At 38.0% G+C, this 17,257-nt stretch overlaps 1 protein-coding gene across 6 annotated transcripts in view; it reads right to left on the bottom strand.

Moving 5' to 3' along the window:
• The window catches only part of ZNF385B (zinc finger protein 385B), a 306,355-nt gene that overhangs the window by 63,102 nt on the left and 225,996 nt on the right, over positions 1-17,257 (bottom strand). For all 6 annotated transcript variants that reach the window (XM_081142157.1, XM_081142156.1, XM_081142158.1 and 3 more), the window contains one exon: positions 4,780-4,922. In XM_081142157.1, coding sequence (XP_080998283.1) covers positions 4,780-4,922 — 143 coding nt within the window. The remainder of the gene's footprint in view (positions 1-4,779; positions 4,923-17,257) is intronic.

The following is a 17,257-nucleotide window of genomic DNA, read 5'->3' as shown; positions in this document are numbered from 1 at the left end:
GGGCTTAGGAGAGGAATTTAGTAGATACTTGCAAAGTTTCCACAATATCCATACAGAGAAAGCCAGAACTATAGCTGGGGAAAAGTGTGTAACTAATCATTGCCTTTATTTTATTTATTTATTTTAATTAAAAATTTTTAATGTTGAAAGAATGACAGTTTTCAGGAAAATAAAAATAAAAGTAAACATCTGGGCTTATCACCTCATACTTAGAAGGGGTGCAGAAATGCTGGCATTCCCTTTGCTGGAGGGGGAAGCAGGAATATTTAAAATGAAGGAACTGGGGGCCTTTCCTTTGTCTTTTTTTCTCTTTCTCTCTTTCTTCCTTAAAAAAAAAAAAGTGTTATTAAGCACTTGGGCCAGACACCAAGTATACAAAGATAAATGAGATATAGCTCCTGTCCTCAAGGGCCTGACATTCTGGTGAGGAAGATAGATAACCAGGTAATTAGACTATGGTGGAACAACTACAATAATGGTGGTAATCTGAGGGTACACATAAAGAAACTAGCACCATGAATAATGCTGCAGTGAACATAGGGGTGCATATATCTTTGCAAATAAATGCTTTTGAGTCTTTCAGGTAGATATCCAGAAGAGGGGTTGCTGGGTCATATGGTAACTCTATTCTTAATTTTTTGAGGAGCCTCCAGACTGTTTTCCATAGTGGCTGTGCCAGTTTACATCCCACCAGCAGCGAATGAGGGCTCCCTTTTCTCCACAGCCTCTCTAACACTAGTTACTACCTATCTTGTTGGTAACAGCCACTCTAACAGGTATGAGGTGGTATCTTATTGTGGCTTTGATTTGAATTTTCCTAACAGCTAGTGAAGTTGAGTATCTTTTCATAGATTTGTTGGTCCTTTGTATTTGTATGTCTTCGTGGGAGAGGTGTCCATTTAGGTCCTCTGCCCAGTTTTTAATTGGATTGTTTATCTGGTGTTGAGTTGTATGAGTTCTTTATATATTTTGGTTATCAACCCTTTTGTGGGAGCTGTTTTTTGCAAATATCATCTCCCAATTGGTTGGTTGCCTTTTTGCCTTATTGTCAGTTGCTTTTGCTGGGCAGAAGCTTTTTAGTTTGATATAGTCCCATTCATTTATTTTTGCCTTTACCTCCCTTTGAGGTCAAGTTCATAAAATGTTCTCTACTCGGAAGGTTCAAAAGTTTAGTTCCTATGTTTTTATCCATGTAATTTATAGTTTCAGATCTTATATTTAGGCCTCTGATACATACTGAATTAATTTTTGTACATAGGGACAAGCTGTAACCTAGTTCCATCCTTTTGCAGTGGCTTCCCAGTTTCCCAGCACCGTTTATTAAGGCCTTTCTTTTCTCCATGTGTTTTTTGCTCCTTTGTCAAAAATTATTTGCTTCATATTTATGGTGGCCATGACATGGAGACAATCAAAGTGTCCTTCCATAGAAGCCTGGATAAAAAAGATATAGTACCTATATACTATAGAGTCCTACTCAGCTGTAAGAAAAGATGAAATACTGCCATTTGCGACGACATGGATAGACCTTGAGAATATTATGCTAAGAGAAATAAGTCAGACAGAAAAAGCTAATAGCTATATGATTTCACTGGTATGTGGGATATAAACCTGAAACTCATAGACACAGACAACACTATGGGGGTTGCCAGAGGAAAGGGGGTGGGGAGTAGTAAAGGAAAAAGGGGGCCAAATATGTGGTGGCCCTATTAACCAATGTCACCCCAATAACTTTAGTAAAATTTAAAAAAGGAAATAGCAAAATTTGAATTTCTAAAACTTTTAGCTATGTTCGCAAAGTACACTGTTTTCCTTTTACTGATAATAACTATGAGTTAAAAATATTTCTTATATTTACTAATATTATCCTTGACTAAAAATAAAGTAATTAAAGTAGCATTCACCTCGGTTTTCAAAGAACAAGTGGATTACTGAGTAGAGTATACTTGTAAAATTTGCTAACAAGAAACTGTAACTGTTTTTAAAATATATTCTGCTTCATAGATTTTGTTTGTAAAGAGGTCCATATTATGCATTCAAAAAAGCGGGTATAAGGGGGATAAATGGTGATGGGAAAAAAATCCTTTCCTCCTTTTACTTATTGAAAAAGTCTGCTGAAAATTGTCTACCATGTTTCCAGAAAAGAGCACAAAAGATTTCTGATTGAGCTTTGTTCACAATGAATGAGGTGGGAGGTGACATGGACTGAAAGAGCTAATGACATGTAAGAGCTGGGATATGAGCTTCAAAGTTAGAAGATTCTAAAATTCAAGTCTCAGTTCTTCCTTTACTAACTCTCTTTCCTCCTCGAGACAATAGAGATAACAATCATGGTCTACTCAAATGTTCTCCAGTCTGGGTCCTTTGAAGGATATAAAACATCACAAATATATAATAATCTAGTGTAATTATTATTAGTGATGTAAATAGTTTTCTAGGAAAATGTTGACAATGATTTTTATGTAATTACCTTAGGAAATCTATTGGGTAGAGTTAAACACTAGAATGGAAAAACCTATAGGAAAAGGGGTAGAGTAATTAAAACTGTAGCTTAGTGAAAAAAAATTATAGGAAACCCTCCAATGATCCTAGGAATTCATTTTGTTACTAGATGATAGAGGGTCCTACTGCAATGACTTAATTTTTAAAGTAGTATCAATAAATGCCTTTGATATAATATATAGAAAAAAAATGATTATTTAATGTAGATTTTTGCTGTTCTTCATCTTAACCAAGAAGTACTTTCATTTGAAAATTACAAGTTTATTTTCTTCCAAGAAGGAAAAAAAATAACTTCTATTAATAGAATTATTCTTTGCATATTGTCAAATGCATCACAAGGTTAATTGCTATGTATAATAATACAGAAACAAACAAAAAGGCAAGTTAGTTCATGTGTAAGCCTTAAACAACATTATAAGCCACTGTGACACTCTATTTTTATGTTAAAAAACCCTTTATGAAAATATTCTTTCCATTTTTGTTTTACAGTCCTTAAGGACAGAGAGGTATATGCAAGGCACTTTGATAACTGAAAAAAAGTGACTTAGAGAACAGTGTTAATCTGATCACAATTGTAAAAAGACAACTGTGATTGTATTCCTTTCAGGTATGTACATAACCTATTTCCAGAAGGGGGCTGGAAGGATGCCCACCAGCTGCTGAAGAGCACTTTCCTCCAGCAAAGGGAGTAAGTTTGTTTGCAGGGGTAGGGAATGGTGAATTTCACATTTTGCTCTTTGAATGTTAATGTTTTATTTGAATCTTTGAAACAAGTATCTATGTATTACTTGTGTTAAAAAAAATACAGAGGTGACCCACAGTAGGAGCCATTTATGCCTGCCCACATCATCAATGCTGCCTCCTGACAGCAACTGGACTTGTGCTATAGCTACAAACGCTGTCTTCCAAACGCACATTAATCAAAATACAAATACCAGCTAAATGTTTTAGGAAGTATGTAACTGAATTCAGTGATGTTGGGAATATACCCCCTGTGTTTCCACAGAGGCTACAACAGGCACGCTTGAGTTCAAGTTCCCTGAAACGGCGCAATCTTTGGGTCGGTCACTTCTGATGGAGCAATGTGACCACGGGCAGGCGTGGTTTGTCTTACTGAGCTGTTCACCTGCACTAGAAATGATGCTCACCCTTTAATGCTCTTTTAAAAGTACTGTCTGACTTGTCCCTGAAAAACCGAAAGAAGAAAAAATACTCAGTTATTTACCCGGTAAGTCAAGGCCAGTGCTTTTTAAAGTTGGCTGAGCCCCTAACCTCTAATTGCCTTACCAATGCTCAGCCACAACAGAAGGCCTGTCAGCAGATTTTATTTACAGCCCTTGAGAAAGAAGCCTCTTGCTGTTTTCATTTCATACAAAAGATAAGTTTGCAAAAGGAAACATTTGGCAGTACTTCAGATGCTCACTGTCTGGTGGTGCTGATAATGTAATTTTTTTCTTGATTATGGCAGCTTCTATAAGGCTGTATCCTTTATGTTGACCATCTTGCCCCAACTGACTGTACTTATTGACTAAGCAGACATAATTCATGCAAGCACCTAAACTCTTTTTAACGTTTTCTCTTACTATAAGTTTAGAATCTGGCTATGAACTGATTTTATGCTGTATTCTATTGTTGAAAGATGTCATGCTCTCTACTTGGCTAACCTGCAAAATATCTTTTATTCAGATTGAAGGTCAGCTGGCCTGAATGAAGAACATTGGTAATAACAGGTAATTCACTAATATTTATCGCATATTTTAAAGGGGATGTCAAGGTGTTATACAGACAACTAGATTTAAATGAGTTTTTTCTTTTTACTAATAGAGTCAGGTTCACATACTCTACAATAGACTCCAAATGAAAATTCTGTTTGCAAAAGAGTGTTTATCTAAAATATCTCTCAAATAAAAATGTACCCAGGGCGATAAAGCATACAGTTTTTTACTTGGGTAGTTGGGAAAAATCAATGTGGCTTATCTCTCTAAATTGTTTTGAGCATATGAATGGCATCCCAAAACAGTATGGCTCTCAAGCCACTGAAAAGTCTATCAAAATTGCTCAAAGCAACAATGAAAAGTTACCTGTGGAAATTGTTGCAAAATAAATATGCTGGCCCTTGTTTGGACTAACTCCCACGGGTGACGCATTACCTTCCGTAACACAGCTGAGCAGTATAATCAATATATGGTCTAAAATGATCCACTTTAGGAACAGGCTCCACCAATGGCCTACTCACGAAAGAAACGGAGGAGGGCATGAAACAGAAACGCGTTTACTCACTGTGTTAAAATTTGGAAAGAGTCCCACAGCAGAGCTGCTGTCCACTGGGAACGACATAAACGGTTTGACGTCCAGCGGAGGCTGCATCATCAGCGCAGGCGTGCGCACCAGGGCAGGCAGGGCGGCGGTGTGGCAGGTACTGCCTGCCGAGAGCGAAACAAAATTAACTCAGTCTCTTGCTCACGTCATCTCCTTCCCCAACCTGTGATGCAAAAACAAGACTGCTGAGCTGCAACCTGCAAGCCAGAGAGCTCCTCAGGAAGTAAGCCAATGGCCCAGGAGGGGACAATCCAGTTCAAATTGGTCGTCTCGCTCACTGTCTAGGACAGTGGTGCAGAAGCTTCCCTCCGGCAGGGGCCAAGCTGCTCCGTGTCCGCTGGGCTACACGGCACCCCGACCCTGCTGGCCGAGGGCTGGGCTACACGGCACCCCGACCCTGCTCCTCCTGTGGTCTATCCATTGCCCCGGCCTAGCCAGAAGTGTCGCAGAAGCGGGCGGGAGCCTCGGAAGCCAGATGCTCTTTACTGTCCAGTTACTGGATGACCAGGAGGCAAATCGGAGATAATTACAGGGTCTATCACAAGGGGAAGGGATCGTGGGCTCTTAGAGTTACCGTCTGCTCCCAAGAAAGTTATGACAGAAATAATTTGTTCTCTAAAAATACAAACTGAAAGTTGGCCTTTACTATGTGGGAAATGGGTGGTTGAGACAGATTGTGAATCTTAAAAGGCTTATTGCAACCTGGGTCGGTGCAGGGTCCTGGGGGACAAGGAGGAGTGGGGACAGGAACTCAAAACTTTATCTTCGACCTTTATTTCTAATGAGCCTTGTATTATTTTAGCAACTATCCCTTTTAATAATTATATTAGCTGTCATCTCTTTAGATATCTGGCCTAGGCCATGAGTAGGAGATTTAAAGCTCTTTTCTCCAGGAGCCAGCATTCTTCTTTAGCCTGTGGCCTCCACATAGCAGGCAAGTAACAACGGTTGGTGAGGGTGGTGCTCTGCGAGACAGGCTCTGCCATGCCCCCCTTTTAAATATAACAGTTTTATTGAGATATAATTCACATACCAGACAATTCAACCACTTAAAGTGTACAATTCAATGGTTTTTAGCATAGTCACAGAATTGTGCAACTATCACCACAATTTTAGAACATTTCACAATCCCTAAAAGAAACTCCATAGCCATGAGCAGTCTCTCCTCATTTCCTCCCTGTAACTTCCCCAGTTCCTGGGCATCCACTAGTCTACTTTCTGTCTCTAGAGATTTGTCTATTCTGGGCATTAGATTTAAATGACATTATACGATATGAAGTCTTGTGTGACTGTCTTCTTTCACTTGGCATAATGTGTTCAAAGTTCTTCCATGTTGTCACATGCATCAGAATTTCATTCCTTTTTAAGGCTGACTAATATTCCACTGTAGACGTACCACTTTTTGCTTACTTATCCATAAGTTGATGGGCATTTGGAGTTGGGTTGTTTCCACTTCTTGACTATTATTAATAATGTTGCTATGAACACTTGTTTCTAAGTTTTCATATGTACATATGTTTTTACTTCTCTAGGTATATAACTAAGAGTGGAATTGGGGATTGTTAAATCACGCGGTAATAATATGATTTAACCTTTTGAGAGCTTCCAGACTGTTTTCCAAAACCGCTGAACTATTTCACATTACCACCAGCAGTGTATGAGGATCCCAATTTCTCCTGGCATGCCTACATAGCACCACAAATTATTTTATGCATATAATCCCCTTCTGACTTCAAAGAGAAATAAACAGTATGGGAAAATGCTCCTATTAATATTTCCACCATTTTCCTTATACAGTGTCCCAGAATAATAAAAATACCTATCTCAATGATATTTTTGGTAATGAATTTCATCAGTGAACTCTGCATCATATTTTAAATCATTCCAGAACATTATTGGCAATGGTGTTTAATAAACTGTCATACCTTATTTACACTGATCCTAAAAACAGAAAAAAGGAGAAAGGCATCTGAAGCACTTATCTGTTATGCCAAGTCTTCAGGTCAGTCCCATCCTTTAGAAAATATAGAGTAAAATCAGCAAAAAGAGAATAGCCAAAAGTATAGATCAAACAGCAATGGTTGTTTTCTGATGCCAAAGTAAGTACTCTGATCTCAGCCTGGCATTCACATAAGCACCCTGTATTTAATTATACCTCTTCTTCTAAGTAGGTAACATTACATTCATTGCTAACTTCAGAGCTGGTAGATCCAAGATGATGTATTATATCAATATGTCAAATGTTGCAGAGTCACTTATTAAAATATTTATTTTAAAAGCTTTGCTGTGAAATCTTAGCTAAGTTGAAAAACAGATTTATTATATTAGATCAACAGCCTTTTACAATTTACAATTGTTATAATTGTTAAAAGTCTAAAGTAAAACATTTTACAGAATCATTCTATTTAAAGCTGCCTGATGAACAAATGTATAATTATTTTGCCACGGTGGCTCCCCCAAAGAAAAGAAAATGCTAAACCCACGATGGTCGCTCTGATAACAACTAGGTAATACATGGCCCCCCAGAGCCTGGCAAGAGTCACTTTGTACTAACAAACTAAAATCAAACAGAATGAAACATGGAACTTGACAAACAGATTGCTCCATCAACAAAGGTCAGAATGCACAACGATCCCCTTACCCAATCAAATCTCTATGCTAATAAAGACAAGGCTTGAGAGTTACTAAACTGCCACCATTCATTAGCATAAAAAACTTAGCAGCTGCTTACCATTTCATTAGCATTTTAATGACAGACAATTTGCCATGTTAAACACAGATTGTTTTAAAGTACTTCTGAATAAATATAAACTAGGCTTTCATCAATTCCCTCACCTCAACCTTGCTGTTTTCACTTTTAAAACCTGCTTTTTAATATTGCTTCACCAAGGTTGATTGCTTCAAAGGAAGTTTTAGCAAATGGGAAATGAATGGGAATAAAGTGCTTTTTTTTTTTTTTGCACAGTTTTTGAACCCTCTGTCACCTTATTCCAGATTTTGCTGCTGCAGCTACTGCTGGGAAGCATTTCTCTTCTCCTCGGGATACCCAAAAGTCATTGGGAAATACAAGCAGAAATTTGGCCAAAATGCATTGCACCCTGCAAGAAAATGCTTAATTTCTCTAAAGCTCAAAACTTACTGAGGGCAAAAAAAAGCTGAAAATGTAATGAACATGTATTTTAACACAAAGGGTGGTATAATGTACCCTTACGTTGCTGTTCTCATGGAACAGGACCAACCTTTGTTGTTTAAACTATTTGGCAATATTATATGAGACACCTCCTCTCTGTTTGAAAGCATAGGATATAATCCTATCTATCTATCATCTATCTATCATCTATCTATCTATCTATCTATCTATCTATCTATCTATCTATCTATCTATCTATCTATCATCTATCTATCTATCATCTATCTATCTATCATCTATCTATCTATCATCTATCTATCATCTATCTATCTATCTATCTATCTATCTATCTATCTATCTATCTATCTATCTATCATCTATCTATCTATCATCTATCTATCTATCATCTATCTATCATCTATCTATCTATCTATCTATCTATCTATCTATCTATCTATCTATCATCTATCTATCTATCATCTATCTATCTATCATCTATCTATCATCTATCTATCTATCTATCTATCTATCTATCATCTATCTATCTATCTATCTATCTATCTATCTATCTATAGATAGGTATATAGATATACATGTCTCATACTGAATCAAGTCATAATAGGGTTCCACCTTATTTGACAATAAGGTTTTTAGATTAGTATGAAAATTAAATACAACACACAAGCATGAACACCCCAAAGATCTAACAGTCACCACTCTCTCTGTGAAAATTACACATGCCCATATTGTCTCTCATAAGAATGAAATTAACTCTTTCCCATATATGTTATTTTGATGGTAAAATCCAAGTTATAGTCATCTTTAGCTATGAAACCTTTAATATGTGAAAGACAGTTCATCACTATGATCATAAAGAAAACTATTATTTCAGCCAACTGCCTCTGTGACATAATAGGTGCATTATTATGTCAATGGATTATGTGATAATCCATCACAATAAAACCTCATTTGAGGACAAGGTGACACCTGAAATTATTCCCTTATTCTCTGACCTTTAGAAATACAATCTTGAAGGTCTATTTAGGTTATAGCTTTGAGGATTCCTAGTGGCTCTTCTTTATGTACCATAACACAAACAAACAAAACACCTTGTTCTTAGAAAGGAGAGTATGCAAAATCACAGAAAGGGTGATTTTGTAGAGGGGGAAGCATTTGTAGAATGAGTTAAACTATGTATACCATTATTATATGTCTGCTTCAGTGAGTTCTGAAATTAAAAAAATCTAACATATTATGAGTATATATCAGAGACAATGTCAATTATAGAACCCTCAAAGATTTCTTTAAAGAAATTAAATGAGTGGCATTTCAGATTTTCTACCAAACTCAGTTTTCTCTTTTTATTGCTTTCCCAGCTTTGTTGCCCTTTCTACTGAGTAACCTTCCCTCTTCCCAGGACAGTCACCACCCAGCATCTCCTTCACCCCTTCTCTCATTATTTACATTCTTTTATTAGTCTGCCATGGGAGGAAAAAAAATTCACCAAGAGACCATCAAACATGGCCAGTAGGAGGGGGCTGTGTGGACAAGGGCTGTGACTGATAAAGGGTTTTGTTTCTGAGAAGGCCACACAATAATAATAACAACGCTTGTGTAGTGTATACTATGTGCCAGCACTTCCCTAAGCATTTTACATATGTGTACATATATACTACCCTAAACATGTTACATAGCTCTATACGTGCATACACACATATAGGTATGTAGATACTTGTAGGGATATCCATATATACTCACTATAGAAGGTACATATACATATATATACACATATATTCACAATAACCCATCAAACAAGGCACTATTACTAGCCCCATTTTACAGATGAAAAACTGAAGCACAAAGTGGCTAAGCCCAACTTCATCCCGCTTGTATGTGCAAGAGCCAGGATTCAAACTCAGGCCATTTGACTACTTAATTCTGCTCTGCACCACAATGCTACGGTCACCAAATTGCACATCTGAAAACACTTTGTTTAAATAGATACATTCTCCAGCACATAGGAATACTTTATCACCAGACTAAGGGAGTTAACGCCTTGCTGACTGGTCATGAGATAACTGGGGTCTGCACTTACACTAATTTAAGTAATTTTAAACACCTTGCTGACCAATCACGAGGGAAAAGTAGCTGGGCACATGGGCGAGTTCTGGCTCAAAATAGCTGGTCTTAAAACGCATCTCTTCTCCAGCTGGGAATTAGTTGCAACTTTTGTTTGACCTTACCATACTACCTGATACTAAAATAACTAAAATATGTAAAATTTTTACTGCTCTATAAGACATATTCTAGAATATATTTATCTAAAAATAATCTCCCCCCCATAACAGTGTTATTTAATTCAATGACTACTCATAGGGCACCAACAGTACAGGGCACAGTGCTGACAGCTACAGGGATTACGAATTTAGCCAGAATTTATTTTACTTACTAAGAGAAGATAAGAAAATAATAACAACTACTACTATTTAATGAGGTACTCTCTACGCCAGGTGCTGTGCGAAGTGATCTGTGCCCCTTCTATTATTCAATTATAATACAGCTATATAAGATTTACATTATTATCCCCATTTTACAGATGAGGAAGGTGAGGCTCAGAGAAATTAAGATCGCCTAGTATGTGGTAGGGCCCAAGTCCACACTCCTGACCATCTGACTGTAAATTCATGCTATCACTCCATAAAGTAGGTTCTATTTGTGAATATGTGAAAGACTCTGTCACCAAATATATATAGGAAATACTGGCTTCAACAAAGTTTAAAATGGTTCTTTTCTGCAAGACATCTCTGAGCTTTTCATACACTAACGGACACCGTGGATGTCTAGGCAAACATGACGTCTACCCTCAATTTCTTGCGCATGAACCAGTCCTCTTTATCTTCACAGAGCTCCCGGGCCAACCATGACGCTATGGCATCCTCCCCGATTCAGAGAAAGCTGACGACTGCCAGGTTCACCGCTTTGTTGTGGTGTGGCCTTGGACAGGTGACTTACTTCTTTATACCTCCATTTGCTTTTCTAAAAATTGGGGCACGTAGCATATCTACATCATAGGGTTGGTAGAACTAACTGGGATGTTTCTGTGAAAGTGCTCAACCCTGTGCCTGACACAGCAAGTGCTCGATAAGCTTGTTACTGTAGCTCCCCAGGAGCATAAATAGTTAAATCCATGAATAGTTATAAAAGGCAGGGCATGTCACGAGTCATATGTTATCAACAAAATGTTAAGGGGCTTCAAGAGAGAAAGAAATTACATCTGGTTAGGAGTTGGGTTCAAAAATGTTTCTGTAGACGAGCTCTCTCCTCTGTGCTGAAGAATGATAGTTTGAGAGGGGAGAACGGCTGAGGAAACTGCATCAGCAAAAAGCATAGAAAAATGGAATGTGTTACAGTTAAAAACCTTTTTTAAGGCACTCAGGTATTCTTAGGGTTTCTGAATAAAGACAAAAGCAGAACATCTTTGTGACTTTGGAGCAAGCAAAGATTTCTTAAACAGAAAACAAAAGGTGCTAATAAAAAAGTAGTAAACATACTGTATTATTAAGAATAAGAATGGAAGAATAAAATACTACCAAGGGAACGGAAAGGTCATCCTCAGAGTGGGAGCTGATATTCACTGTAAATACAAAGGGCTTGAATCTAGCAAAAAGAACGCCTACAAATCAGTAAGAAAATGGTAATATAGTAGGAAAACTGGGCAAAAGGCTTGAATGGATATTTCCCAAGAGTAGATACTAAAATGTCCTGTAAACATTTAAAAATATGTTTGACTTCCTAAGTCATTAGGACTATAGGAGTTAAAACTACAGTGAGATATCATTATATACCACTAGAATGGTAACAATGAAGACATTTTATCAAATGCTGATAAGAACTCTTAAAGTATAAATTGTTACAACTTTAAAAAATGATTTAGCAATGTCTACTAAAACTGAGTATATACATAACTTGACTGAACAACTTCACTTCTAAGTATATACCTAACAGAAATGATATATACTAGAATGTTGATAGCAATACTATTTATAATAGCCCCAAACTGGAAATTAGCCAATTTACCCATCAACAGTAAAAAATAAAATAAAATAAAAATTGGCATCTTCACACAATAAAACACCCACCTAATGAAATATATCAATGAGAAGAATGACATACAGGTTGGGGCAAAAGTAGTTTTACAGTTATTTGTATGGGAAATTCAATAATTAATAAATAATAATACAAGAATAAACTCCGTTTTGTGCATTTACAACTATAAACCTATTTTTTGCCACACCCTGCATAACAGACCATGCAAATGTAACACTGAGAAAAAGAACTGTATGTTACCATTTATAGAAAGCACAAAACCAGGCAAAATGAATCTATGCTGTAAGGACTGTGGCTGTCCTCGCAGGAAGGCTGAGATGGGGTGGGGTGGAGTGACTGGAAGGGAGCGTGCGAGGGGCTTCTATAGTGCTGGAAATGTTCTTCTACTTGATGTTAGTGCCAGTTGCCCAGGTATGTATGTTTGTGTACATTTATTCAACATGCATTCTTGTGTATGTTATACCCCAAAAGAAATTTCTTAAAAGTAATGTATTCAATGCTATTAATTTTAGTAAACAATTTTGACAAATATAGGCAAAGTTCCCCAATAAGAAGAACATCTCCAAATACTGTCAAGTTTGTATATTTTTAGGACAAATATATTTTCTGAGTTCATTTTTCCACTGCCAGCTTGATTTTACTCAAAATGATTTGTGAGAAAATAAAAGTTCTCTTTAAGGCTGATGCTTCCTTGCTGAATTTCAGAAGTGGAGAGAAGAGACTGATATAGAATTCAGTGATGCCAAAAAGAAAAATGTATGTATCTAGAACTCTGAATCTACAAAATCTTAACAATTGGCAGTTTTGTGCCTGACTCTCCCTTGGGGTGAGTCAGGATTCCCTCCAAAGAGCTCTAACAGCAGCATCCTGGCAGAATGTTGCATTTAAGAATAAATCCTTCTGAGAACCACACTGAAGTTTATAAGCGAAAATGAAGTGCTATATGTAAAAACAGCAGTGAAACCACATCATGATAGATTTTAAGCCACAATGTCTTTTGGGTTTAGTAGTATGCCAGCTTTTACACAAAATGATGAATCTTTCCCTAAGATGCAATGGATAGCTTTTCAGATGCTGGCAGTAGAATACAGATAGCCAAGTGGTGATTCATTTGTATCTGATTACTTTGCCCATGCACTGAGTTTCTTATATTTAAATCTTGAAAAAAAAAAAAAGGGTAAGATTTATTTACTATACAGTACCAAATATAGTTTGGTTAAACATCTGACATAATCCGTTGCAATCATTTTTTAAAGATATATTGAAAAATCTGAGAATTTCACAATTTAAGAAGATAACTGGTTTTAAAAAAAATCTTCAGATCCAATTGTCTTCTTTTGAGGAGAATTCAAAATATTTTGCTTTGTTATAGTTTTTCCACTGCAAGAAATTTGGAACATCAAAAAAGAAAAAAACAACGTTCTGACAAATGCTTTGTCAAGTTTTTTGAAATTGTTTTTAATATACCTGACTTATCAAAAGGGAATGTCATGTGCTTAGTTCCTAAATTACTAAGCCTTTAAAGAAGCCAAAATTATCTCCAGACAGGGATTTACTAAAATTGTCTGAGGTCAAGAAGGGATTGGGAGGTCACAGCAGCCTGACAAAATTTTCTGGCAAAAAGACCCAGGGAGATGGTGCTGAGCTACATTTGCCAGTGACTCCTGTCTGTGGCATCAAGACACTCTGCTGAGGTCTGAAGCCTCTTTCTATTCCACACAGAGAACTGTCTGCTCTCCCCTTACAGCATGCCGGGCACCTAAGGGCAGCACAGAACTAGAACTTTTTTTTTTTTTTAGAAACCTTCCTAAAAATACAGGCTTTCTTAGGAAAAACAACAACTATATTTCTCAAACCACTGACTATTTCTAGAGGAATTATGCTTCGTAAAATTTTAGAGGTAAATATAATTTAGGAATCTACCCTTCATTTTATATGAGAAAACTGTGATTGGGAGAACTTAACCCAGTTCAGTACCTGTCTGATTGTTAGCGTAGGTAGCTAGTTAGTATTAATAAAGAGAGCAAAAGGAATCAGACATTAAACCAGATTAACTAAGAAGGTAGAGCTTCCAGACACCCCAGGGGCTAGCCAAATCCAACCACGGGGATTAACAACATCCCCTCACCGCCCCCCGCCCTGTATAGGGAGGAAGGACCAGCTCCCCGATTTCCCTGGGGGATATCTGGTCCGCTCACCCAGACTATGGGGGGAGGGATAAACAATAAAGGGGAAAGTCCTCTGCTGGGCACATGCCCAGTAGAAACCAAGATGGTACGGGGGCAGCAATGCATGCCCAGTGGAAACCAGACGAGGGGAAACTCAGGCAGGTGCAGTAGGTCCCCAAATGGCTACATGAAGGGGCAGAGTCTAGCCTGGAAAAGGGGTCAGATCGGATAAGGGACACAAAACCCTAGAGATCCAGAAAAAGGAGTGGTTGGGGGAAGCCCCAGCAGAAGCCTGCGAAAAGCCAGGAAAGAGATGGGTTAGTTTGGAAGGAAGCTTACCCCTTCCCAAACCCAAGGACATATAATCAAAGCTTAACAGAGGCTGGTTGGGGCGCTGTCTCTTGGTAGCAGCTGTGTGGGTCCAAGCATGGGTCCAAGTGCAGCCTTGGTGGGGACGCGCAGGTGGGAAAATGAGACACAGAGTTCTGCATCTCTGGGCCCTGGTCCTCCTGGGCTTGGTGAGGGTAAGTGCGGGCCTGTCGCCCAGGGACTGGACTTCTTCAGGGAGATGGAGCTGAACCTTCTGGTCGTAGATGAGTCACTGGGCACTTGGGGTCGGCCCTTTGTTCTTACTCCAATCAATCTTATCACTACACCTCATGCCCCTATGAAAATGCTTTTCTCGTAACTCTGTGGAAGAACCTTATTTCCACCACAACATGATGGTGGAATGAAACCCAGAACTTCTTGCTCAGGGACACTGTTGGACTATTTAAGCCTGTGTAATTAAAGACGTGCAAGAATCATATATTATCTTTTTAAAAAAATTAAGTAGACTGGTGTTTGGTCTGTTTTCTCTTTGTATTTTGACTGAAATTTAGAAGTATTCATTTTCAAATGAGATTTTAATTTCAACGTTTTAGTAATATCACTGATGGAAGAAATTAAATGAAAGAGAAAAGCCTGAGTGGTCAAGAGCCAACATTTCTTTCCTTTTTAAAGAATGGCTGAAGATTGATTGCAACACCTCATTTTAAATAATTCTGCTAATATTCCCAATGGGAAAAAAGAGAACAAACCCCATTAACGCTATGCTTTTAACCGTACTGTGTAGATCAATAAAACTAACTCAAATAGTCTCATAGTAGGAGGCACATTTCTGTTGGTGGTTTTTACACTGAGGTACTATCAAAACTGCAAGCAAAATGCTATCTGCAAAGACACATTTTTTTTTTTAAAAAAAGCAATGACAACTGACCTTCCATTGGAGATCAAAGCTGTAGGGCCTCTGAGGCCTCTAGCTAACTTTAGGCCTCTGCAGCTCACACAAAGGGCTTTGCTGTAGGGGCCGCATTCAGCAACTCAGGATGTCAGCGCACCAGGCTGTGGCTATAAATTCTAGCTCCAGGACATAAAATCTTTTTCCCCCTAGTTTCAGAGAATTTCAGCTCTCCCATTCAGTGTCTATGCTATTTGCATTTAGGAACCAAAAGGAAAAAAATAAGGAACAGTGGTTTACTTAATGGTCCTTTAAAAAAGATATTTCCCCCCAGAAGCTTGCTCAATTTAAAGAAACAGAGTTAATATTTGTTCTACCAGTGCTCTTTACTCCCACCTTTGTGGAGAAAAGAGATTTGCCTCACTTAAATATTAACCAAACATTTCATAGCTATTCAAAAGCTGTTGCCCATTTTTTTTGTGTGTGTTTGTTTTTAAAAAGTAATAGGCTTCTATTAGAAAATGGGAATAAACAGAAATGGTAAATTTGGTTAAAATAAAAATGGTAAAAATTGTATTGTAACCCCCCCTTTTTTTTCTTTTTGTATGCATATGCCATGGCCACCACAATTATAATACACTATAGAGTATTCAGAAAAAAATTCTAGTGGAGGATTATAGTCACGGTGACCATCACAGAAGATGCCACTCTGGGTCCTCCATCAGCCAAGAGACCATTTTCACTCACCCAGAAGCAGGAGAGGCAACTCCCCAGGCTTCTGTGCAAGCAGCATGAGAGCCACCACTGCATCCCTGGAAATCTGGTGTGAGATGGCCAAGCTAGCCAAGTCAGGGATGGGGTGAGCAGAGATTGTGAGTGACAGGGAAATAGTGGGGTTAGAATGGGGAAAAAGGTGAGGGGGATTTGGAGAGAGAAGGGAGAGTGGTCAGTTTGGCTTAATTTTGTAGACTGGACTAGAATTAGCACCAAAACCTTATTTGGAATTTCCTAATATCTCACTCCTAAAATAATTTCCTTCTCTCTTCTCTTTTGAGTGTGTGGCAGACATCTGTATAGAACGAAAGATTGCAGAGCAAAAACTATATGAGCAGGAACAATCTAGTTAAGCAGAACATACAACTCCTTCAAACCAAGGGCCTGGGCAACTGGGAGACAACGTGATATCACCCTTATCCTGAGACACGGAGTGTCCTGTGACCCAGGGGATGCTTGCACTCCAAAGCGTCTTTCGTGGGTATTGAAATGAATGGCCAGTCCCTGGCCTGCCTTCCTGGAATTCTGCCATTGTCCAGACATCCTGGAAATGGATGCTACTTGCTTCAGTCATGCATGGGCTTCTGGGGCACCAGTGACATGCAAAACAGCATCAGATCAGCCCTCTGAGGAATGCCCAAGAATTTTCTGCATTGGAAGTGATTCATCTTAAATAATTGCCCCTGTCCCTGTGTATCATGTTTATTCTTGTACCATTATACAGACTTTGTACCAGTTTTTCTTCTGTGGAATTTCTTTTTGGCTTCCCAAATGACTCCTCACTCACCCAGTGATCTCCAAAAGTCAGAGAAAATGCTATTTTAATAAGGAGCCACATGAAAAGTAGAGAATGTAATCATAGTACCCATCACTTTCCTTTTCAATGATTTGCTCTATAAGGCAACAAAGGAATGGAAACACTTTCTTTTAGACAAACATTTATTTTCACTCTTGGTCTCTTCTGAACTTCAAACAGCCTTTTAAGTTCCTTTTGTTTTAAAGGACAAAAATGGAAAGTAAACAATTCATAAAAAAGTACCT

This window comes from Miniopterus schreibersii (assembly GCF_964146895.1).
Source record: "Miniopterus schreibersii genome assembly, chromosome: 7".
In the NCBI taxonomy this organism is placed as follows: Eukaryota; Metazoa; Chordata; class Mammalia; order Chiroptera; family Miniopteridae; genus Miniopterus; species Miniopterus schreibersii.
This window is presented reverse-complemented; position numbering and strand designations above follow the sequence as displayed.